Source organism: Hyperoodon ampullatus (assembly GCF_949752795.1).
Source record: "Hyperoodon ampullatus genome assembly, chromosome: 1".
Taxonomy (NCBI): domain Eukaryota; kingdom Metazoa; phylum Chordata; class Mammalia; order Artiodactyla; family Ziphiidae; genus Hyperoodon; species Hyperoodon ampullatus.
The window spans coordinates 62245881-62270926 of NC_136914.1; the positions used below are offsets into that span (position 1 = coordinate 62245881).

General features: G+C 36.1%; 1 protein-coding gene across 1 annotated transcript in view; it reads right to left on the reverse strand.

Moving 5' to 3' along the window:
- P4HA1 (prolyl 4-hydroxylase subunit alpha 1) overlaps positions 1 to 25046 on the reverse strand; it is a gene marked incomplete at its 3' end in the record, with an annotated part of 85217 nt that overhangs the window by 44008 nt on the left and 16163 nt on the right. The window contains exons 2-5 of the mRNA XM_079703215.1: positions 15011 to 15118; positions 13972 to 14068; positions 12511 to 12662; positions 9663 to 9800 (exon numbers count right to left, since the gene is read on the reverse strand). Of these exons, the coding sequence (XP_079559341.1) occupies positions 9663 to 9800; positions 12511 to 12662; positions 13972 to 14068; positions 15011 to 15086 (463 nt within the window). The 5' untranslated portion in view covers positions 15087 to 15118. The remainder of the gene's footprint in view (positions 1 to 9662; positions 9801 to 12510; positions 12663 to 13971; positions 14069 to 15010; positions 15119 to 25046) is intronic.

Below are 25046 nucleotides of genomic sequence, written 5' to 3' on the forward strand. Positions count from 1 at the left end.
ACATGAAGTACTATCTAGAACATATCAATAAATTAAAATGCCAAAGTACAGGAAGTATTTATACCATGCTGCCTTCTGTGCTGATGTTGAAAGGAAACAGGAATATATATACATTTGCTTATATTTTCAAAAAGAAACAGTGGAAATGAAACAGCTAATAAAGTGGTATTACATATAGGAAGAAGAAAGGAACAGGTTGAGGAGTACAGAAATGAAAGTGAGACTTCTGTCAGTGGACCTTATTAGTATAGTTTGGACTTCGAAAGAATATAAAAAGTTCTGCATAACTAAAGCTAATATGAGAGAAATGGTGAAGGTGGTCAAAAGGTACAAACTCCCAGTTATATGATAAATAAGTCCTGGGGATGTAATAATGTATAGCATGGTGACTATGGTTAATAATACTGTATTGTATATTTAAAAGTTGCTGGAAGAGCAGATCTTAAAAGTCCTCATCACAAGAAAAAAATTTTTTGTAACTACGTGTGATGGTGGATGTTAACTAAACATCTTGTGGTGATCATCTCACAATACGTACATATCCGCGTAATGTTGTACACCCAAAACTAATACAATGTTATATGTCAATTATGTCTCAATTTTTAAAAAGTTTATTTGGGCACTTCTTTTAAATAAAACATTAATAACAGCATTTTGCAGTTTTTGTTCTCACAGGCTTTTAGCTCATTTGATTCTCATGGCAATCCAATGAAAAAGGTATTATGTCAGACCCCAAAATGGATACTGCCCACTATGCTAGTTACAGTTTCATGTTCCTCTTACTCTATTGGACAATGTGTTATCATGTTTCATTTGTCAACACATTTCTAAATATAACAGAAACCAAAACAATATAAAGTTATTGAACAACAGAAGAGGACAAAGATAGGATATGAATTAAAAACTGAGCCTGTGATAAATTTGCTTTCAGTGAAAAAGATGTAGAAGAAGAAGGAGGAGGAAAAGGAGGAGGGGAGAAAGAAAATTTTTTCCAACTTTTGATACCAACATTCAAAGAATAAATGTGAGACTCACAGTGGTTTAATGTTAATGTCAAAATATCTTATCTCCTATACCAAGTTTTCTGACCTAAATAAACAAAGAGATAGCATGTTCATGGATAAGAAAATTATCTTTTTAAAATGACAGTGCTGCCCAAATTCTCCCCAAGATTCAAAACAACCCTAATAAAATTTCCTACAGGCATTTTTGTAGAAACTGACAAGCTGATCCTAAGATTTATATGGAAATCCAAAGAATTTAGAATAGTCAAAGCAATTTTAACAAAGAACATAGTTGGAGGACTTAGTCACAAATGTTTGCAAGTATGTGAAGGAACTGAAACTCTCATACACTGATGCCTGGAGTATAAAATGGTACAACAATTTGGTGGTTTCTTAAAAATTAAATATATACCTACCACGCAACCCAGAGAATTCACTTCTAGGTATTTAACCAAAAGAAACGTATGTCTGATATGTCTGATAACATCACAAAGGAAACTGGTAGAAAAAGGAATACAATGGTGTTTTCCTTAATAACTTTTGATTGACTATACTTCAACAAGGCAGTAAACTGGCTAAAACCAGACTTAGCTATAACCTATCCAATGGTGTCAACATTTTTTTTTTAATGCTAGCAGAAAAGGAGTTCATGAGAAATAAATTAAGAGGAAATAAAATCATGGGCACATTTTGCTAGTGATCAGACATTCACTGTCTAGGGCATAGCATGCCCTGGTCTGAGGATATGACCTGTTACATTCTAGTACCAAGCACAGTCCTAGCATGGAGATGTATGCACTGGAGGATCACATGGACCAATACAATTAAATATTCAAATCATACAACTACCTCCATTCACTATTTTTTTTTTGCCTCCTGTTAGTCACTTATGGATAGTAACTGATTATCAGTGTACTATTAAAATGAAGATGAAGATCCATATTTTGACAGTTACTAACTCTCTACTCCACACTCTAATCTAGAAAAGGATACCTAGAAACTAACTTATTAATAGTTTAACATGACACAATTTCAGAAACAAAAGAAACATACTGAATTTTGACTTTCCTATTATTTTTCAGTTATAAGAACTGGAATACAGTACTAAGATGAGCTTACAAAGCAGTAATTAAGAATGTTTTTTCTCAGGGACATGCAAAAGACACAAGAGGAGAGTATACCATTAATACCCGTAGAGAGCACCAGAAATATTTTTTACATGACCTGATATCCTGGCAACATTATTTGAAAGCACAATGGGGATAGTAGAGTATCTTTAGCTATTCTGACTTGGTAGTTAAAGTATCCCTGGTTATCTTACCTATTGATCTATTCACAATTATCAAAGGCAAAATGCCTAGGAATTGTATTAAAGAAGAAAATGAAAATGAAGTGATGTAGCATTTGAAAGGAAAGGCTGCTTCCAAAATAGAGAACATGAGAAGAAAAAGTAAATGGACAAGAAGACAAAGAATATGAGATAAGAAAAGTGATGTTGGCAGAAAAAGACTATAAAAAACTTTCATGCAAAGCACAAATAGTTAGAATTTGATGAGAAAAAAGAATAAGCTGCAAATTCCTTTGGTTCAAAGGAAGTGGCACAGATGACTGATGTTAGCACGTCAAACCGAATGCAGTAACCCAAATTTACAGTTAAAACTAACACCAGGGCTTCCCTGGTGGCGCAGTGGTTGAGAGTCCGCCTGCCGATGCAGGGGACACGGGTTCGTGCCCCGGTCCGGGAAGATCCCACATGCCGCGGAGCGGTGGGGCCCGTGAGTCATGGCCGCTGAGTCTGCGCGTCCGGAGCCTGTGCTCCGCAATGGGAGAGGCCACAACAGTGAGAGGTCCGCATACCGCAAAAAATAAATAAATAAATAAATAAAACTAACACCAAAAAGAGTCCTTTTAATTTATTATCACAATATAAACTATAATATTATATGACAGTATACGAAAATTTACTTAGAAATACATTTTTTGTGGCTCATCCATAAACTGGGAGATTTAATTTAAAAATTCTTACACTTTATAGGAACATTTAGTGGACAAAAACTTGATTTGTAAGGGACAAATATGTTTAAAATGCACACACTTGGGACGTTGACGTCTTGCATCCGAGGCACTATGGTACACTCATAGCTGAGTGCACTCCAGAGATGTGCAGAGAATCTACTGCTTGGTGTGGTTAACCTTATCAGCTAACCAAGACAGTGATGCAAATCACCAAGAAGAACATTCAACTTCCACCTGAAGTAAATCAAATTTTATATATGACACTTTCTATCCAAAAAGAAAAGTGTAGGGGACACACAGTTTTGAGGGCATTAGCCCGCTGTGGTACCCCCCTTTGCCTGGCAAAGCAATAAAGCTATTCTTTTCTACTTCACCCCCACCCCCCGACCACCAAAAGTGTAATATCTTAGGAAGCTAAAAATCTACTCAACAAATCAGGGTTAGGAACAACCTGAAACTAAAGGAACAGTCTATATGAACTGTAAAGGCATCATTAATGCTAAAATCCATATAACTTATCAGATTTTATATTAAAATATCAAGAAAGCATTTCAAAAGGTAGGCCCAAAAAGGAGAAAGAAACAGACAAAATTAATCAAGGAGTTACATGGCATCAATATAAATCCACTGAAATAAGCATTTCTCTGATTTTGGGGGGAGGGCAATTAAAAAAAAACAAATCATCCTTCCCCCTACCCTCATCTCTATCGCTTCACACCTCAACTGCTATAATTTTAAATCTGACAAAGCCAAGTGTTGGCAAGGATATGAAGAAATGAGAACTCCCATACATTGCTGGTGAGAGTATTAATTGGTACATCTGCTCTGGAGAACAATCTGGCCACATCTAGTAAAGTTTGACAAGCTTATATCCAAGAGAAACTCTTTTATGTGTGTAATAAACACAAGAAGACAGAAAGATGTCTGTTGAAACCTTGGTCCTGCAAAAAACTGGAAATAACCTAAGCTACCACTATCACCTCTTATTTAATTTTTACAACAGCCTCCTCCCTGATTTCTTTGTCCCTACCCCCAGATCTGAATCCATTCTGCAGCCAGAATGATATTTCTAAAATGAAAATCATATAACCTCCCTGTTTAGAACTTTTCAATAGCTTCTCATTGCACTCAACACTTCAAACTCCTCCACATGACTTACAAAGTTCATCAGGAGATGGCTTCTGCTTACCTATCTAGCCTCATCTCTCACTACTCTCACAAAACCAACTCCCTCCCACTGTTCATGCACTCACCCCTTGAACAAACTACTTGTTAGATATCTGATACAAAATGCTCTCTCCTCTCTGGCCTATATATATGTTCTGTTTGGAATATTTTTCTCATGCCCACTATTTCCCCCCTCCCCCAATTTCCTAGCTAATTCCATGTCCATTACATCTCAATTTTTAAAAATATCCTGTCTTCCAGGAAGTCTTACTTTATGCCTCTCTCTTATCAAGTCCAGAATTAGGTTTTCTCCTATGTGCTCCCACAGTATCCTAAGTTATCTGCATCTAGGCATTCATCATACCATACCATAATATAAGTACCCTAAGGGCAAAAGCAGTGTTATTCATTATCGCATCCCTAGTACTTAACATAATAGTTATTATGTTAAGTAGATATTAAATAAACATTAAATAGTTAATATCTATTAAACAAATTGATGTTTTAAACCAGAAGTGAACTAAAAAACATAAGACAGGACTCCCTCGTGGCGCAGTGGATAAGACTCCACGTTCCCAATGCAGGGGGCCCAGGTTCAATCCCTGGTCAGGGAACTAGATCCCACATGCATGCTTCAACTAAGAGTTCGCATGCCACAACTAAGGAGCTGGCGAGCCACAACTAAGGAGCCCGCAAGCCACAACTAAGGAGCCTGTGAGCTGCAACTAAGGAGCCGCTTACCGCAACTAAGACCCGGTGCAACCAAATTAATTAATTAATTAATTTAAAAAACAAAACAAAACAAAGCTGTGATCTTCAGAAGTGTTATAATGTACCATATTAGTAGAAACAGAAAATAAAATTTGCAAATTTGTACTTTTTTGGAAGTCCAACTTGATGAAATTACATTCCAGCTTAAAGGAAATTTTATTTAATATTATACCATGGTTAGTTTTTCCACTTGATACTTCACTGCAAATTTAGGAAGATGAGCAAGAAAAACATCTTAACAAGTAACTCATCCCACTATATTTTCTTAAGGAGAAAATCAATTTCAGTATGATGATAGAGGTAATATATTTTATTTCTCCAGTTGATAATGACAAGAAGATAGTAATGGGGTAAGCCACACACTCACAGAAAAAGTGAGAGATGGCAAAAGTAAATTATCATGTGAAGTTAGATATTAGTAACACAAGTAAAACTGGAAAACTTCAAATTTTGCAGAAATTAAACAACACACTCTTTAACACTAATGGATCAAAGAAGAAATCACAGGGAAAATTAGAAAATACTTAAAGACAAATGAAAATGAAAACACAACATACCAAAACTTATGGGACACAATGAAAGCAGAGCTAAGGGAGAAATTTATAGTTATAACACTTACATTAAAAAACAAGAAAGATCTCAAATCAACAACCTAAAAGCTAGAAAAACAAGGACAAACTTAACCCAAAGCTAGCAGAAGAAAGGAAATATTAAAGGAGAAGTAAAAGAAAAACAATAGAGAAAATTAATGAAAACAGAAGTTGGTTCTTTGAAAAGAATTTTGTCAACAAAATTGACAATCCTTTAGCTACATGGACTAAGAAAAAAAAAAGATTCAAATTACTAAAATGAGAAATAAAAGTGGGGATACTACCATTGATTCTACAGAAATACAAAGGATTATAAGAGAGTTCTAAGAAAAACTGTACACCAACAAATTGAGTAACCTAGATGAAATGGACAAATTCCTAAAAACACAAAACCTACCAAGACTTAGAAAAAAATAGAAAATCTGAATAGACCTATAGCTAGTAAGGAGACAATCAGTAATCAAAAGTCTCCTGACAAAAGAAAAACCCTGGACCTAATGGCTTCACTAGAGAATTCTACCAAACATTTAAAGAAGAACTAATACCAATCCTTCTCAAACTTTTCAAAAAGAGAGGAAAGAACACTTCCTATCTCATTCTATGAGGCCAGCATTATCCTTTATACCAAAGCCAGAAAAAGACACTACAAGAAAACTACAGACCAATATCACTTATGAACATTGATGTAAAAATCCTCAACAAAATACTAGCAAACAGAATTCAGCAGCATATAATATTAAAATGATTATACACCATGACCAAGTAGAACTTATTCCTGGAATGCAAGGATGTTTCAACATATGAATATCAATCAATGTAATGTACCACATTAATGAAATAAAGGAAAAAAATACGATCATCTCAATTGATCCAGAAAAAGCAATTGACAAAATTCAGTATTCTTTCATGATAAAAACACTCAACAAACTAGGGATAGAAGGAAACTACCTTAACATAATAAAAGATATATTTGAAAACCCCACTCAATGGTCAAAGACTGAAAGCTTTTCCTCTGAGATCAAGAACAAGAACAAGGATGCCTACTTTCGCCACTTCTATTCAACTTAGTACTTGAAGTTCTAGCCAGGGCAACTAGGCAAGAACAAGCTCAAAGGTGCCCAAACTGGAAAGGAAGAAGTAAAATGATCTCTGTTCACAGATAACATTATCTTTTTTTTTGCCACACTGCGCGGCTTGCGGGATCTGAGTTCCCCAACCAGGGATTGAACCTGCACCCTCGGCAGTGAAAGCATGGAGTCCTAAGCACTGGACCGCGAGGGAATACCCAGCAGATAACATTATCTTAGGTTAGAAAATCTTAAGGATTCCACAAAAAACTGTTAGAACTAATAAATGAATTCAGCCAAGTAGCAGGATGCAAAGACAACACAGAAAAATCAGTTGCATTTCTATGTACCAATAATGAACAATCTAAAAGAAAATTACTAAAACAAGTCTAAGCATAACATACTTAGGAATTAACTTAACCAAGGAGATGAAAGACATACAGTGAAAACTACAAAAAAACTGCTGAAAGACAACATAAATAAATGGAAAACACATCCCATGTGCATGGATTGGAAGATTTAACATTGTTAAAATGTTAATACTATCCAAAGCAATCTACAGATTCAACACAATCTCTATCAAAATACAGAAACAGAAAAACCCATCCTAAAATTCATACGGAATCTCAAAGGACCCATAATAACCAAAACAATCTTAAAGAAGAAGAACAAAACCGGAAGACTCACACCTCCTAATTTCAAAACTTACTACAAAGCTACAATAATCAAATAGTGTGTATCAGCATAAAGACAGACTTACAGACTAATGGAATACAGAGGCAGAAATAAACCTTTGTACACATGGTCAAATGATTTTTGACAAGCATGGCAAGACCATTCAATGGGGAAAGGATGGTCTTTTCAATAAATGGTGCTGGGAGAACCGAATATCCACATGCAAAAGAATGAAGTTGAACCCTTACCTAATACCACATGTAAAAATTAACTCAAAATAAATCAAGGACCTAAATATAAGACCTAAAACTATAAAACTCTTAGAAGAAAACATAGGACAAAAGCTTTATAACATTGGATTGGGCAATGATTTCTTATCTATGACCCTAAAGGCACAAGCAACAAAAGAAAAAATAAACAAATTGGACTTCGTAAAAGTTTAAAAATTTGGATACAAAGCACAACATCAAAGGAATAAAAAGGCAACCCACAGAATAGGAGAAAATATTTGCAAATCATACATCTCATAAGGAATTAATATCCAGAATATATAGAGAACCTCTAAAACTCAACAATAAAGAATGAATAACCCAATTAGAAAATAGACAGGGCTTCCCTGGTGGCGCAGTGGTTGAGAGTCCACCTGCCGATGCAAGGGACATGGGTTTGTGCCCCGGTCCGGGAAGATCCCACATGCCGTGGAGCGGCTGGGCCCGTGAGCCATGGCCACTGAGCCTGCACGTCCGGAGCCTGTGCTCCACAACGGGAGAGGCTACAACAGTGAGAGGGCTGCGTACCGCAAAAAAAAAAAAAAAAAAAAAAAAAGACAAAGGACTCGAATAGCTATTTCTTCAAAGAATATGTACAGGAGGCTGCTAATAAGTACATGAAAAGATGCTCAACATCACTGATAATTGGGGAAATGGAAAACTGCAATGAGATACCACCCACTAGAGTGGCTACTATCAGAAAAGAAAAAAAAAAGAAAATAACAAAGTGTTGGCAAGGATGTGGAGAAACTGGAACTCTTATGCACTGTTGGTGGGAATGTAAAATGGTATATCTACTATGGAAAAGAGTATGGTGGCTCCTCAAAAATTAGAAACAGAACTATCATATGACCCAGCAATTCCACTTCTGGGTATATACTCAAAGAATGAAAGACAGCGTCTTGAAGAGCTATTTGCACACCCATGTTCACAGCAGCATTATTCACAATAGCTGATGTGTGGAAGGAACCCAAGTGTCCATCAACAGATGAATGGATAAGCAAAATATGGTAATATACACAATGGATTATTATTCAGCCTTAAAAATGAAGGAAGTTCCGACGTATACTACAGCCCTTGAGGACATTATACTAAGTGAAATAAGCCAGTCACAAAAAGACAAACGCTGTATGATTCTACTTATATGAGGTACTTAAGAGTAGTCAAAGTCATAGAGACAGAAAATAGAATGATGGTTGCCGGGGGCTGAGTAAGTGGGAACTGGGGAGTTATTGTTTAACAAGTATAGCGCTTCAGTTTCACAAGATGAAAAGAGCTATGCAGATGGATGGTAATGATGGTTGCATAATAATGTAAATGTACTTAATACCATAAACTGCACATTTAAAATTGGTTAAGATGATAAATTTTGTTTTATGTTTTTTCACAATAAAAATTAATTTAAGCAAATTACCATGAAATCAGCTGTAACTTTAAAAAAGAGGGTTTTGCCAAAAATAGGTCAGAAAGTAGGATGCTTCACACTGTAGAACACTAAAAATCAGTACATACTCAACATGTCTTGGTTTTAAATTATTGAATATATAAACTTGGATTATCAATTTCCTTATAACTTAACACACAAATACTGGGTATTCTAAAGAAAGACATTTAGGGCTTCCCTGGTGGCGCAGTGGTTGAGAGTCTGCCTGCCGATGCAGGGGACATGGGTTCCTGCCCCAGTCCGGGAGGATCCCACTGCTGCGGAGCGGCTGGGCCCGTGAGCCACGGCCGCTGAGCCTGCGCGTCCGGAGCCTGTGCTCCGCAACGGGAGAGGCCACAACAGTGAGAGGCCCGCATACCACCAAAAAAAAAAAAAAAAAAAAAGAAAGACATTTGGAAAACTGGTTGTTTCTTTTTCTTACATGCTAAAATTGCCTACTTAAGTTAGTCCCTGTAATTATAAGCTTTCACAGTAACAAGCTAGCAGCTTATCCACAACTATTCAGTCCTAGACAAAGGGTTGTTTTGTCCTCAAAGGCTGTGAAACAAACTGAAGTTAAAAATCTTAAAATACGGAAGTCTTTTTATATTAACATTGTCCTAATGGACTGAACGGAGAAACCAGGTGATAGGATTTTTATAGACCACAATAATTCTTACCTGGAAGATTACCCTTTGAGATGGTATCTGTATCCAAATTGTAGGTATCCTGGAGACGCAACAGAGCTTTGGCTGCCCCAACCTGATCTTCATCATTAGGGAAGTATTGTCTCTGAATGGTTAGGTTAGAGATAAAACCTTAAAATAGGGGGGAAAAGAAAAGAGTCTAGACACGGGTATGAAATGTACAGTGTGGGAAATATAGTCAATAACTATGTAATATCTTTGTATAGTGATGACATATCAGAACTAGACTTATCACAGTGATCATTTTGAAATATATAGAAATATAGGATCAATATTTTGTATAATAGGAACTAACATAGTGTTGCAGGTCAATTATATTTCAAAAACAAACTCATACAAAAAGATATCAGATTTATGGTTATCAGAGGCAGGAAGTGGGTGTGCAGGGTAACTGGAGGAAGGCTGTCAAAAGGTACAAAGTTCCAGTTATAAGATAAGTAAGTACTAGGGATGTAATGTACAACACAATAAAAATAATTAACACTGCTGTATGTTATATATGAAGGTCGTTAAGAGAGTACATCCTAAGAGTTCTCATCACAAGGAAAAGCATTTTTTTCTATTTTTTTAATTTTGTATCTATATGAGGTGATGGATTATCACTAAATTTACTGTGATAATCACATTCCATGATGTGTGTAAGTGAAATCATTGTGCTGTACACTTTATACAGTACTGTATGTCAATTATGTCTCAATAAAATTGGAAGAAAAAAGACTTTAGAACCTCACAGACTTCCAATTTCCAATATAGAGTCTTAAAAGGATTTTTCAAAATCTATTTTATTACAATTTTCCACCATACCATGTGTAACAAGAAAAAATTAAATACACTGAATGAGACTTGACATACCTCTAAGTTGTTCATCTTCCCAAACCATTTTTAATGTTGCTTAAGTAATCTGAGGTCATTGCATAAATTATATCTGTATTAATAGGTAAAGGTCAACTAACATAATAGAGTTTTTAATTACACAACACAGCCTCCACTAAGCTTGAAAAGTGAACATTTAAAGATTTGAAAACGATGTTCATTGGCAACCAATTATACTTTCAGATAACAGTAAGTAAAATGTATGCTCAAAGTTATGTTTTCTTCTTCCATGTGCCACATATCACATAAATGTGTAAATATATAAAGTTTGGTGGAATTCTTTAAGGAGAAGGAAGAGACATTTATTATATATTTAAGAGTATCAGGTAAGCTAGTTTATTAAAATATATTTAGATCTGTTTAATTATTAAATATAGTGTTAATCAATCAAGGTTTGCACTCTATAAATCCTAATATTAATTTTAAAAGGTTTTACATAAAATACAGCAAAAATAAAACTAAGAAACTAATTACTGATAACTATATAACTCCTAAGGAGAAGAGATGCTAAATACTCCTTAAGAAATCAATACAACAAAAACAAAAAGTGATTTAAAATTTTAATAACATGTGTCATCATTTGCAAATCAAAGTTAGGTACGAAACTTCCCTCCATTCTCATTTACTTATAATCAACTATGCGTACTTTGATCATCAAAAGGCCAGGCATTTTTATGTTAATTGAAATGTACAAATGGACAACTAGCTGGAAGAGGCCTAAGTCCATATTAAGCATTAGTTTTAAGACCAACTCCTAGTCACAATATCCACATGGAATTTTACAAGCAAGTTTTACAGAAGACTGGAACGTTTTTATGCCCCAAAACAAAATCTATGAAGTTACTTAAATCCTCTCTAATAAAAAGAAAAAATGTATATCTACTATAGCATTATGGGATGACTGCCACAGATTGAAACACCTAAGTTTTAAGGTTTACTTTATAAAAAAACTTAGTTCATACTTGAGATTTTTTTTAAAAAAATAAATAAATAAATGTGTGCATATGTATATATGTATACAAACGCATACAATATATGACCTTAAAAATGTCCTCATGGTGTTATATGACAACAAGTAAGCACAGGTACTATTTCCTTCTCATCTCAAAGAAGTATTCACAAGTGCTTGCCTTAATTTTTCTTTTCAAGGTTTCCTGTCCTATGCATAATAGTTTACTGCTCACAAATACTTGAAAGCACCCTTGGAGTGCTTTATCTACACAGTTGGCTCAGTTCTCTGTCTCTCTTTTTTTTGCCACCTTCAATCATTCAACAAATAAACACTACGTACTAAAGCATAATACCTCTACTTCATTAAACTCCAGCCTTAGTTTTCCATGTCTGTTACTAAAATATCTAAAATATCTCAGTACTCCAACTACAATTTTATTGTTTCAATTAGAAAGACATTCATTATTACTGTTTGCAGCCTCAATTTTTAAATTTATTGTCTATGTTAAGCAAAACAATCCTAAGCTTCAAAGTACTATGTAAAACACAGCTAACATTTTTCCTTATTAGTATCACTCCCAGTACATTAAAAATTGATTAGAAGATAAAGACTTACCCATAAAAATTTTTAAATCTGAAGGTAATCCTAAAATGAAAACAATTACCCTCAGAGATGAAGCTGTATGCCAAATAATTGATTCACTTTTTTAGATTTCAAAGCAAAAAGGACCATGTTAAATGAAGAGCAGAAATTACATTTTAACAATAAAGTTTTATCTTTATTTCCAGTTTTTATTCATCTTTTTTTTAAAATCAAGAATTCAGGATGTAGACTAAATTAACTCTAGTCAAAAACAGATCTCAGCAATAATTCAGTTACAAGGCTGAACCTTGATGTTCTGGGAACTGAATTTATCACTTCTTCTGGCATGTCTACAGGTGGTAGCAAAAAAGCCTTACTTTTTTTTTGGCTCATTAATCTTACCATCTGACTTACCATCCGACATATCCTTAAGGACCAGATTCTCCAACTCACTCCACTCAGTGTTCAGACGTTTCATTAACTTAAATGCATTTACAGGGTGTCCAACAAATCCTTCTGGATCTTTTGTTGCTGTGCTGGTTAACTGATCTAACTTCTCTGCCCATCTAAAAATGTAAGACATAAGTGCAATCTACATAAAGTATATACACATTCAATGAGGAAGAAGACTAGTAAAGCACTCAAAAAAGATTAGAGGGCTTTGAGTTAAAACTATACTTAAAATCCTTTTAAAAGTAAAATTACAAAGGATTTTTAAAAAGCAAGATTCTCTTACAGATAAAATCTAACTTGGCAACATCAAAATATAACTACAAGACCTTTTGTTTTAGTTTTGTTTCTCCCAAATGGTTACTGTAAACATAACCTATCTTAGTAAAAGTTGTGATTGGATCCCTCTAGTAAGAATCTAAAAATTCATTTCCCTACAGGTCCTTAAAGCCAAATAATTGATTATTACAAAGTAATCAGCCCAATCCAATTTCAGTTACATGTTCATTTAAATCAAACTTACAGCTTAATTTTATATTCAGTATCTAGAAACTGTATTTTAAAACAAAAAAACTGAATACTTAACTACTCACTAAACAAAGGCTAGGAACTCTCAAGTCAGAATTAAACATGAACCTGAGTCAATTAAAAATAAATTAGGGGACTTCCCTGGTGGTGCATTGGTTAAGAATCCGCCTGCCAAAGCAGGGTACATGGGTTCGAGCCCTGGTCTGGGAAGATTTCCACATGCCGCAGAGCAACTAAGCCCGTGCACCACAACTACTGAGCCTGCACTCTAGAGCCCGCAAGCCACAACTACTGAGCCCACGTGCCACAGCTACTGAAGCCCACACGCCTAGAGCCTGTGCTCTGCAACAAGAGAAGCCACTGCAATGAGAAGCCCACGCATGCAACGAACAGTAGTTCCCACTCGCTGCTACAAGAGAAAGCCCGCACACAGCAACAAAGACCCAATGCAGCCATAAATCAATCAATCAATCAATCAATCAATTTAAATAAATAAATTAGCATTTAAGGAAAAACTATATCAATTAAATAATACTATACTTATCACTGTAATCTCTAGAATGGAACCATAGGACTGAAGGATAAATAGCAGTGCAAAATTGCTCCAGAAGGTGGCTTGATTAGGGAGGTTAGAAGAGGATAGAAGGTATTAGCAACCATTGAAAAAAATTGTCAGTCAATGACCCATACCCATTTATATTCTTATCTCAATCCATATTCTTCAAGTGAAGTCTTAGCCTGGGCCAAACTTCTGTTTTCTGTGCTCCTACTTTAGCCATCTCAACTGGCCTTTTAAGACTGACAGAGGGCTTTCATTTTCACTCAAAGAATGTTTTAGCTCTACGAAGAAAACATGAAGGTGGAATCAGAGTCATAATAAGTAAACACTTTGCTTACTTTTTTATTTGTTCTAATTTGTCCTCTTCTGCCTTAATATAGTCTTTCAGGGAAGTCACCAGATCTTTTTCAGTACGGATCAAATCAGTCATCTGACCTAGAAGGAGAAAAAGGGAAGAAAGTAATCAAATACCCATACTGGTCAAAACAAGTATTTTCGAATAATTTAAGAATGATTGAGAACGCTTCATTCTGAGAGGACTTACCTGGCATGAATCAGATATGTTGGAGAGAGCATCATTTTTTTTTTCTTTTTTTCCTTTTTTTAAAACCAGATAAATAAAAATAAAGCCAAAAACTCTTCTAATCATGTGTTCCAATTCAAATTTTCAAGCTACTTAATTCTGCAAGCTTGGACCATATCGACAAATTGTCTTTCATCTAAAAATTTATTTTTTAATTTCAAAACCTTACTTTCCAAGGATCAATGTTTCTTCTTCCCTACCTCCCCTCTCACCTTTTTGTGGTTTTGAGACTACTTAGAACTAAATTTTTATTCAATAAACAAAGACCACACTAACAAAAAGTATACTTCTTAACTGCAATTCAAATATCCGTATTTAGTTATTCATAAGGAGAAAACAGAACTCATCATTTTACATCCCAAAATTAGGTTTCATAACTATAATACTTGTTTGTGTTTTATTTAGCTCCACGATCATGTGAGGGTAGAACTGGTCAACAGGATGACAGAAAACTTCTCTTTTAAGACATATGAAGTATGCATATAGGAAAACATAAAAGACTAAGTATATACATTAAATGATTTGCTGGGTAGACTCATTACCAGAGAATTTTCTTTGGTATGCTTTTCTAAATTTTCATAAATTTCTAATCTGAAAATGTATTCCTTTTGTAATCAGAGAAAATAATTTAAAGAAAAAAATTGAATTTAAAAACAAGAGAGACTTTTAGAGGGCCAGGGACTGAAGTAATGTTTCAGTCTCTGGGAACACAATGTATTTGTTTTTACTGATCTAAAAACACTAAAAATGGAAATTTTTAAATGCAAAAACAACAAAAAATAATTAAGACTTACCAATTGAAGTAAAAAAGCCTGGATCAGCCAAAGACTGGGGAAGTAGAAACCCTACAACTAAAATACACCAGATCATCTTCAGAGGCTTACTTTTACAGGATCGCACACCTACAAGAGAAATATGGCCATTATTTTAAAAAAGGAGGACTTCCCTGGTGGCGCAGTGGTTAAGAATCCGCCTGCCAATGCAGGGGACATGGGTTTAAGCCCTGGTCCCGGAAGATCCCGCATGCCGCAGAGCAACTAAGCCCGTGCACCACAACTACTGAGCCTGTGCTCTAGAGCCCATGAGCCACAACTACTGAAGCTCACACGCCTAGAGCCCATGCTCCGCAACAAGAGAAGCCACCGCAGTGAGAAGCCCACACACTGCAACGAAGAGTAGTCCCCGCTCGCCACAACAAGAGAAAGCTTGCGCACAATAACAAAGACCCAACTCAGCCAAAAATAAATAAATAAATTTAAAATAAAATAAAATAAAACGTTAGAATATGCTTAAAGGGAAAAAAGGTTTCAGAGCTTTTGATTAATCCTCTAAATTGCTAACTTGTTCCATCTTTTCCCTACAGTGGCCTTAAATTTTAAAATAAGTTCAATTAAAAGTTGCAGATATTGAGGTCATGAAAACGTTCTAAAATATACGGTGGTGATCAATTGTTGAAGAACACTGTGAAAGTACTAAAAACTACGCAAGCATGAACATGGGTGAACAGTGTGGTATATGAATTATATCTCAATAAAGCTGTTTTATTTTTTTAAAGTTGTACAGAATTAAAAAAAAAGAATACCAACCAACCCTGTCGATTTAAGCTAGCAATTCCTCTCAAAGGGCCCAATGCTGAGCTTTTTCTCTTATCTACTGTGTTCTATGAAAAAAATCCTTAGCCCAGTACAAAGTTGTGGCATTTTTTTCTAAAACCTGGCAGCAAAGCCCTTCTGTCTTTTTTGCTTTGTCCCCCGTAGTGCTGTCTTTTCTGGAATGGATTCTTCATGGCAGATGCAGATTATCAACCAGCAGAAAGATTTTTACGCTGCTTTCTCAAAGGCCCTGTTAGCACTCTTCTCTTGCTCCTTCTCCACAACATACACGGACTTTAAGTCCTTCTCCTTTACTACCTTACAGGAAAATAAATTATAAGTGCAGTACCATTTGCCCCAATAACAGACATCCATTGGTTATTCTGACTTGTCACCCTATTCCTCTTTTGTACAGGCACCTCTGACTCTTCCCAAGTGACTTCTCCTAAAGCAACAGGTTCAAGTCCACATTGGAAAACTCCCTATTACACACATACACACACAAAACACTTTCCCTTAACTTGAATCAATAAAAATAGGTCGGGCTTCCATGGTGGTGCAGTAGTTGGGAACCCGCCTGCCAATGCAGGGGACATGGGTTCGTGCCCCAGTCCTGGAGGATCCCACATGCCGTGGAGCGGCTGGGCCCGTGAGCCATGGCCGCTGAGCCTGCGCGTCCGGAGCCTGTGCTCCGCAACGGGAGAGGCCACAACAGTGAGAGGCCTGTGTATCGCAAAAAAAAAAAAAAAAAAAAAAAAATAGGTCACCACAGAAACTGACACTGACATCCTGGAAGTACTCCTAAGTCTCCTCCCTCAAGTCTGCAAACTTCCAGTTACTTCCAGAACCACACAGTAGTGAAATACACTGTTCTCTTGGCTGCTTTACAGTAACTCTTTGGGAAGGCTTCTAGCATGCAGCAGATGCAGACACTTCCTCTCCTGGGTTCCTGCCAAAGCACAAGACTTTTTCAAAATCCTGGGCTGTCTGAACAGTCTAGAATTTTCTCACTGTTTAAACAGATTTCTGCCATAATTTCTTCATAAATAAATGTTATTTCCAGCAAATACAAATGCTTTTGCTGTACTAACAGAAGGCTAATCAGAAATGTTGTCTAAACGTTCAACTCTGATGAGAAAGTTTACATTTGTCAGATAAGAGCTTACCATTTTTTTCACTGCTAAAATATATATTGTCCCTAAAGTTTCTGTCATCTTTTATCATCCTTAAACCTCACAATGAATCAAGAGCCATTAGCCTACAGAAATTACAAAAAAGAAGCTTGAAAACTGCTTTATTCTAGATGGAATAAAGAGTTATAATCAACAACAAAAAAAAACAACAAAAGGAAAAGTTACTGGATCTCTGAAAGGAGAGAAGAATTTTTTAACTTAAAAATGATAAGACAACCTATCAAAAGCCAGATAGAATTAAATACACAAAATAATTTAGGTTTATGTATGTTTTTAAAAAATTAACTACAAACTAGGAAACTAAAGAAAACAGAGCTCATTTAAGGAACTCCTACAAATCAGTAAGAAAACTACTAAGATGTTAGTAGATAAGTGGATTAAGAACCCAGAAAGCCACAAAGAGGAACTATAGTTAACTAAACCCCCAAAAAACAAAAATAAAAACTCACTCATTGGTATTCAAGGACACAAAAAATTGAAATAAGATAGCTAGTTTTTGCGTATCAAATGAACAATTAAACAAATTTAACAACTTAATTTAAAATATCTAATGATAGTGTTATATGTCAAGAAACTTAAAGTGAACATATTCCTTACTTGTAAATTTAAATGAAAAACAAGATTTAAAAATTAACATCAACTCTCATTCATTGCTGGTGGGATCACCAAATGGTACAGCCACTTTGGAAGACAGTTTGGCATTTCTTAAAAAAGTAAACATACTCTTATGATATGATCCAGCAATCATGCTCCTTAGTATTTACCCAATGGAATTGAAAATTTATGTCCCCACAAAACCCTGCACATGTATATTTATAGCAGCTTTACTTATAATAGCCAAAACTTGGAAGCAACCAAGATTTCCTTTAGTAGGTGAATGGATACACTGTGATACATCTAGACAACAGAATATTATTCAATGCTAAAAAGAAATGAGCTAACAAGCCATTAAAAAAAAACATGGAGGAAACAAATGTGTATTACTAAGTGAAAGAAGTCAATCTGAAAAGGCTACTATACACTGCATGATTCCAACTATATGACACTCTGGAAGAAATAAAACTATGAAGAGAGTAAAAAGATCAGTGGTTGATGGAAGGAGGGCAGATGAACAGATGGAGCATAGAGGAATTTTAGGGCAGTGAAAATATTCTACAATATCATAACGATGAATACGTGTCATTATACATTAGTTCAAATTCATAGAATTTACAACACCAAGAGTAAAGGGGTAATGTTAAACTACGGACTTCGGGCAATTACGATGCGTCAATGTAGATTCATCAATTTTAACAAACATGCCATTCTGGTGAGGGAATATGCATGTGTGGGGGCAGGGAGTACATGGGACATCTCTGTGCCATCCTCACAATTTTGCTGTAAAAAAATGAACTCCTGAAAAAAAATAAACATCATACAACCCTGCTGGAATCTGTATTGAATGAGATTGTTTCTACTACACTCTGACAGAAAGTTATAAATAAATACTAATCAAAACAAAGAGGAGGGCTTCCCTAGTGGCGCAGTGGTTGAGAGTCCACCTGCCGATGCAGGGGACATGGGTTCGTGCCCCGGTCCGGGAAGATCCCACATGCTGCGGAGCAGCTAGGCCCATGAGCCATGGCTGCTGAGTCTGCACGTCTGGAGCCTGTGCTCCACAGTGGGAGAGGCCACAACAGTGAGAGGCCCTCATACCGCCAAAACAAAACAAAACAAAACAAAAAAAAACAAAGAGGGACTTCCCTGGTGATCCATTGGTTGAGAATCCACCTGCCAATACAGGGGACACGGGGTTCAATCTCTGGGCTGGGAAGATCCCAGCTGCAGAACAACTAAGCCCGTGTGCCACAACTACTGAGCCTGTGCTCTAGAGCCTGCAAGCCACAACTACTGAAGCCTGCGCACTCTAGGGCCCGCTTGTTGCAACTACTGAAGCCCGCGTGCACAGAGCCCGTGCTCAGCAACAAGAGAAGCCACCGCAATGAGAAGCTCACGCACCACAACGAAGGGTAGGCCCTGCATGCCACAACTAGAGAAAGCCCGCACACAGCACTGAAGACCCAACGCAGCCAAAAAAAAAAAACGAAAAAGAAAAAAATTAACATTAGAGGGCAGACAGTAGAAGCAAGAACTACAATCCTGCAGCCTGTGGAACAAAAACCACATTCACAGAAAGATAGACAAGATGAAAAGGCAGAGGGCTATGTACCAGATGAAGGAACAAGATAACACCGCAGAAAAACAACTAAATGAAGTGGAAATAGGCAACCTTCCAGAAAAAGAATTCAGAATAATGATAGTGAAGATGATCCAGGACCTCAGGAAAAAAATGTAGGCAAAGATCGAGAAGATACAAGAAATGTTTAACAAAGACCTAGAAGAATTAAAGAACAAACAAACAGAGATGAACAATACAATAACTGAAATGAAAAATACACTAGAAGGAATCAAGAGCAGAATAACTGGGGCAGAAAAATGGATAAGTGACCTAGAAGACAGAATGGTGGAATTCACTGCCATGGAACAGAATAAAGAAAAAAGAATGAAAAGAAATTAAGACAGCCTAAGAGACCTCTGGGACAACATTAAATGCAACAACATTCGCATTATAGGGGTCCCAGAAGGAGGAGAGAGAGAAAGGACCCGAGAAAATATTTGAAGAGATTATAGTCAAAAACTTCCCTAACATGGGAAAGGATGTAGCCAACCAAGTCCAGGAAGTACAGAGAGTCCCATATAGGATAAACCCAAGGAGAAACACGCCGAGACACATAGTAATCAAATTGACAAAAATTAAAGACGAAGAAATATTACTAAAAGCAGCAAGGGAAAAATGACAAATAACATACAAGGGAACTCCCATAAGGTTAACAGCTGATTTCTCAGCAGAAACTCTACAAGCCAGAAGGGAGTGGCATGATATACTTAAAGTGCTGAAAGGGAAGAACCTACAACCAAGATTACTCTACCCGGCAAGGATCTCATTCAGATTCGATGGAGAAATCAAAAGCTTTACAGACAAGCAAAAGCTAAGAGAATTCAGCACCACCAAACCAGCTCTACAACAAATGCTAAAGGAATTTCTCTAAATGGGAATCACAAGAGAAGAAAAGGACCTACAAAAACAAACCCAAAACAATTAGGAAAATGGTAATAGAAACATACATATCGATAATGATCTTAAACGTGAATGGATTAAATGCTCCAACCAAAAGACACAGGCTGGCTGAATAGATACAAAAACAAGACCCATATATATGCTGTCTACAAGAGACCCACTTCAGACCTAGGGACACATTCAGTCTGAAAGTGAGGGGATGGAAAAAGATATTCCATGCAAATAGAAATCAAAAGAAAGCTGGAGTAGCAATACTCATATAAGATAAAATAGACCTTAAAATAAAGAATGTTACAAGAGACAAGGAAGGACACTACATAATGATCAAGGGATCAATCCAAGAAGAAGATATAACAATTATAAATATACATGCACCCAACATAGGAGCACCTCAATACATAAGGCAACTGCTAACAGCTATAAAAGAGGAAATTGACAGTAACACAATAACAGTGGGAGACTTTAACACCTCACTTAAACCAATGGACAGATCATCCAAACAGAAAATAAATAAGGAAACAGAAGCTTTGAACGACACAATAGACCAGATAGATTTAACTGATATTTATAGGACATTCCATCCAAAAACAGCAGATTACACTTTCTTCTCAAGTGCGCATGGAACATTCTCCAGGATAGATCACATCTTGAGTCACAAATCAAGCCTCAGTAAATTTAAGAAAATTGAAATCATATCAAGTATCTTTTCTGACCACAACACTATGAGATTAGAAATCAATTACAGGGAAAAAAACATAAAAAACACAAACACATGGAGGCTAAACAATACATTACTAAATAACCAAGAGATCACTGAAGAAATCAAAGAGGAAATCAAAAAATACCCAGAGACAAATGATAATGAAAACATGACAATCCAAAACCTACAGGATGCAGCAAAAGCAGTTCTAAGAGGGAAGTTTATAGCTATACAAACCTACCTCAAGAAACAAGAAAAATCTCATATAAACAATCTAATCTTACACCTAAAGGAACTAGAGAAAGAAGAACAAACAAAACCCAAACTTAGCAGAAGGAAAAGAAATCATAAAGATCAGAACAGAAAGAAATGAACTAGAAACAAAGAAAACAATAGCACAGGTCAATAAAACTAAAATTGGTTCTTTGAGAATATAAACAAAATTGATAAACCATTAGCCACACTCATCAAGAAAAAGAGGGAGAGGACTCAAATCAATAAAATTAGAAATGAAAAAAGAGAAGTTACAACGGACACCACAGAAATATACAGCATCCTAAGAGACTACTACAAGCAACTCTATGCCAATAATATGGACAAGCTGGAAGAAATAGACAAATTCTTAGAAAGGTATAACCTTCCAAGACTGAACCAGGAAGAAATAGAAAATATGAACAGACCAATCACAAGTAATGAAACTGAAACTGTGATTAAAAATCTTCCAACAAACTAAAGTCCAGGACCAGATGGCTTCACAGGTGAATTCTATCACACATTTAGAGAAGAGCTAACATCCATCCTTCTCAAACTCTTCCAAAAAATTGCAGAGGAAGGAACACTCCCAAACTCATTCTATGAGGCCACCATCACCCTGATACCAAAACCAGACAAAGATACTACAAAAAAAGAAAATTACAGACTAATATCACTGATGAATATAGATGCAAAAATCCTCAACAAAATACTAGCAAACAGAATCCAACAACACATTAAAAGGATCATACACCATGACCAAATGGGATTTATCCCAGGGATGCAAGGATTCTTCAATATATGCAAATCAATCAATGCAATACACCATATTAACAAATTGAAGAAGAAAAACCATATGATTGTCTCAATAGATGCAGAAAATGCTTTTGACAAAATTCAACACCCATATATGATAAGAACTTTCCAGAAAGTGGGTATAGAGGGAACCTACCTCAACATAATAAAGGCCATATACGACAAACCCACAGCAAACATCATTCTCAATGGTGAAAAACTGAAAGCATTTCCTCTAAGATCAGGAACAAGACAGGGATGTCCACTCTCGCCACTATTATTCAACATAGTTTTGGAAGTCCGAGCCACAACAATCAGAGAAGAAAAAGAAATGAAAGGAATACAAATTGGAAAAGAAGTAAAACTGTCACTGTTTGCAGATGACATGATACTATACATAGAGAATCCTAAAGATGCCAACAGAAAACTACTAGAGCTAATCAATGAATTTGGTAAAGTTGCAGGATACAAAATTAATGCACAGAAATCTCTTACATTCCTATACACAAATGATGAAAAATCTGAAAGAGAAGTTAAGGAAACACTCCCATTTACTGTTACAACAAAAAGAATAAAATACCTAGGAATAAACCTGCCTAGAGAGACAAAAGACCTGTATGCAGAAAACTATAAGACACTGATGAAAGAAATTAAAGATTATACCAACATATAGAGAGACATACCATGTTCTTGGATTGGAAGAATCAATATTGTGAAAATGACTATACTACCCAAAACAATCTACAGATTCAATGCAATCCCTATCAAATTAACAATGGCATTTTTTACAGAACTAGAACAAAAAATCCTAAAATTTGTATGGAGACACAAAAGACCCCGAATAGCCAAAGCAGTCTTGAGGGAAAAAAACAGAGCTGGAGAAATCAGACTCCCTGACTTTAAACTGTACTACAAAGCTACAGTAATCAAGACAATATGGTACTGGCACAAAAACAGAAACATAGATCAATGGAACAGGATAGAAAGCCCAGAGATAAACCCACGCACCTATGGTCAACTAATCTATGACAAAGGAGGCAAGGATATACAATAGAGAAAAGACAGTCTCTTCAATAAGTGGTGCTGGGAAAACTGGACAGCTACATGTAAAAGAATGAAATTAGAACACTCCCTAACACCATACACAAAAATAAACTCAAAATGGATTAGAGACCTAAATGAAGACTGGACACCATAAAACTCTTAGAGGAAAACACAGGAAGAACACTCTTTGACATAAACACAGCAAGATCTTTTTTGATCCACCTCCTAGAGTAATGGAAATAAAAACAAAAATAAACAAATGGGACCTAATGAAACTTAAAAGCTTTGCAAAGCAAAGGAAACTACAAACAAGATGACAAGATGGCCCTCAGAATGGGAGAAAATATTTGCAAATGAATCAAGGGACAAAGTATTAATCTCCAAAATATATAAACAGCTCATGCAGCTCAATATTAAAAAAACAACCCAATCAAAAAATGGGCAGAAGACCTAAATAGACATTTCTCCGAAGAGGACATACAGATGGCTGAGAAGCACATGAAAAGCTGCTCAACATCACTAATTATTAGAGAAATGCAAATCAAAACTACAACAAGCAATCACCTCACACCAGTTAGAATGGGCATCATCAGAAAATCTACAAACAACAAATGTTGGAGAGGGTGTGGAGAAAAGGGAACCCTCTTGCACAGTTGGTGGGAATGTAAATTGATACAGGCACTATGGAGAACAGTATGGAGGTTCTTAAAAAACTAAAAATAGAATTACCATATGACCCAGCAATCCCACTACTGGGCATATACCCAGAGAAAACCATAATTCAAAAACACACATGCACCTCAATGTTCACTGCAGCACTATTTACAATAGCCAGGTCATGGAAGCAACCTAAATGCCCACAGACAGACGAATTGATAAAGAAGATGTGGTACATATACACAATGGAATATTACTCAGCCATAAAAAGGAACGAAATTGGGTCATTTGTAGAGACATGGATGCATCTAGAGACTGTCATACAGAGTGAAGTGAGTCAGAAAGAGAAAAACAAATATCGCATATTAACGCATATATGTGGAACCTAGAAAAATGGTACAGATGAACCGGTTTGCAGGGCAGAAACTGAGACACAGATGTAGAGAACAAACGTATGGACACCAACGGAGGAAAGTGGCAGGGGTGGTGGTGGTGGTGTGATGAATTGGGAGAATGGGATTGACATGTATACACTGATGTGTATAAAATGGATGACTAATAAGAACCTGATGTATAAAAAAATAAATAAAATAAAATTCAAAAAAATTAACATTATAATGTGATCGTAACTATGCAAGAAAACATGCAGAGGAAATTCACCAAAATGTAGTTGTCTCTGGAGAGCAGAACATTAGGTGATTTTTTCCTATTTCTCTGCATTTTCCAGATGTCATAGGGTATATTTACTTTTATACTCCATGTTTATTTTTTTTCTCATCATATAATAGGTTATTTTTTTTATTGAAGTATAGTTGATTTACAATGTTGTGCCAATCTCTGCTGTACAGCAAAGTGACTCACTTGTATGTAGACTCTCTGTAATATTCTTTTCCATTATGGTGTATTACAGAATATTGAATATAGTTCCCTATGCTATACAGTAGGACTTTGTTGTTTATCCATCCTATATATAATAGTTTACATCTGCTAATCCCAAACTCCCAGTCCTTCCCTCTCCCAGCCCCCTACCCCTTGGCAACCACAAGTCTGCTCTCTATGTCTGTGTTCTGTTTTGTAGATAGGCTCATTTGTGTCATATTTTAGATTCCACATATAAGTGACATCATATGGTATTTGTCTTTCTCTTTTTGACTTCACTTCACTTAGTATGATAATCCCTAGTTGCATCCTTGTTGCTGCAGTGGCATTATTTCGTTGTTGTTTTTTTTTTCCTTTAAGCAGAAATTCATTCCTTCCTCCCTCCCTTCTTTTCCTTTCTTTTTGGCTGCACTGGGTCTTCGTTGCTGTGTGCGGGCTTTCTCTAGTGGCGGCGAGCGGGGGCTATTCTTTGTCATGGTGCATGGGCTTCTCATTGTGGTGGCTTCTCTTGTTGCAGAGCATGGGCTCTAGGCATGTGGGCTCAGTAGTTGTGGCTCATGGGCTCTAAAGTGCAGGCTCAGTAGTTGTGGCGCAAGGGCT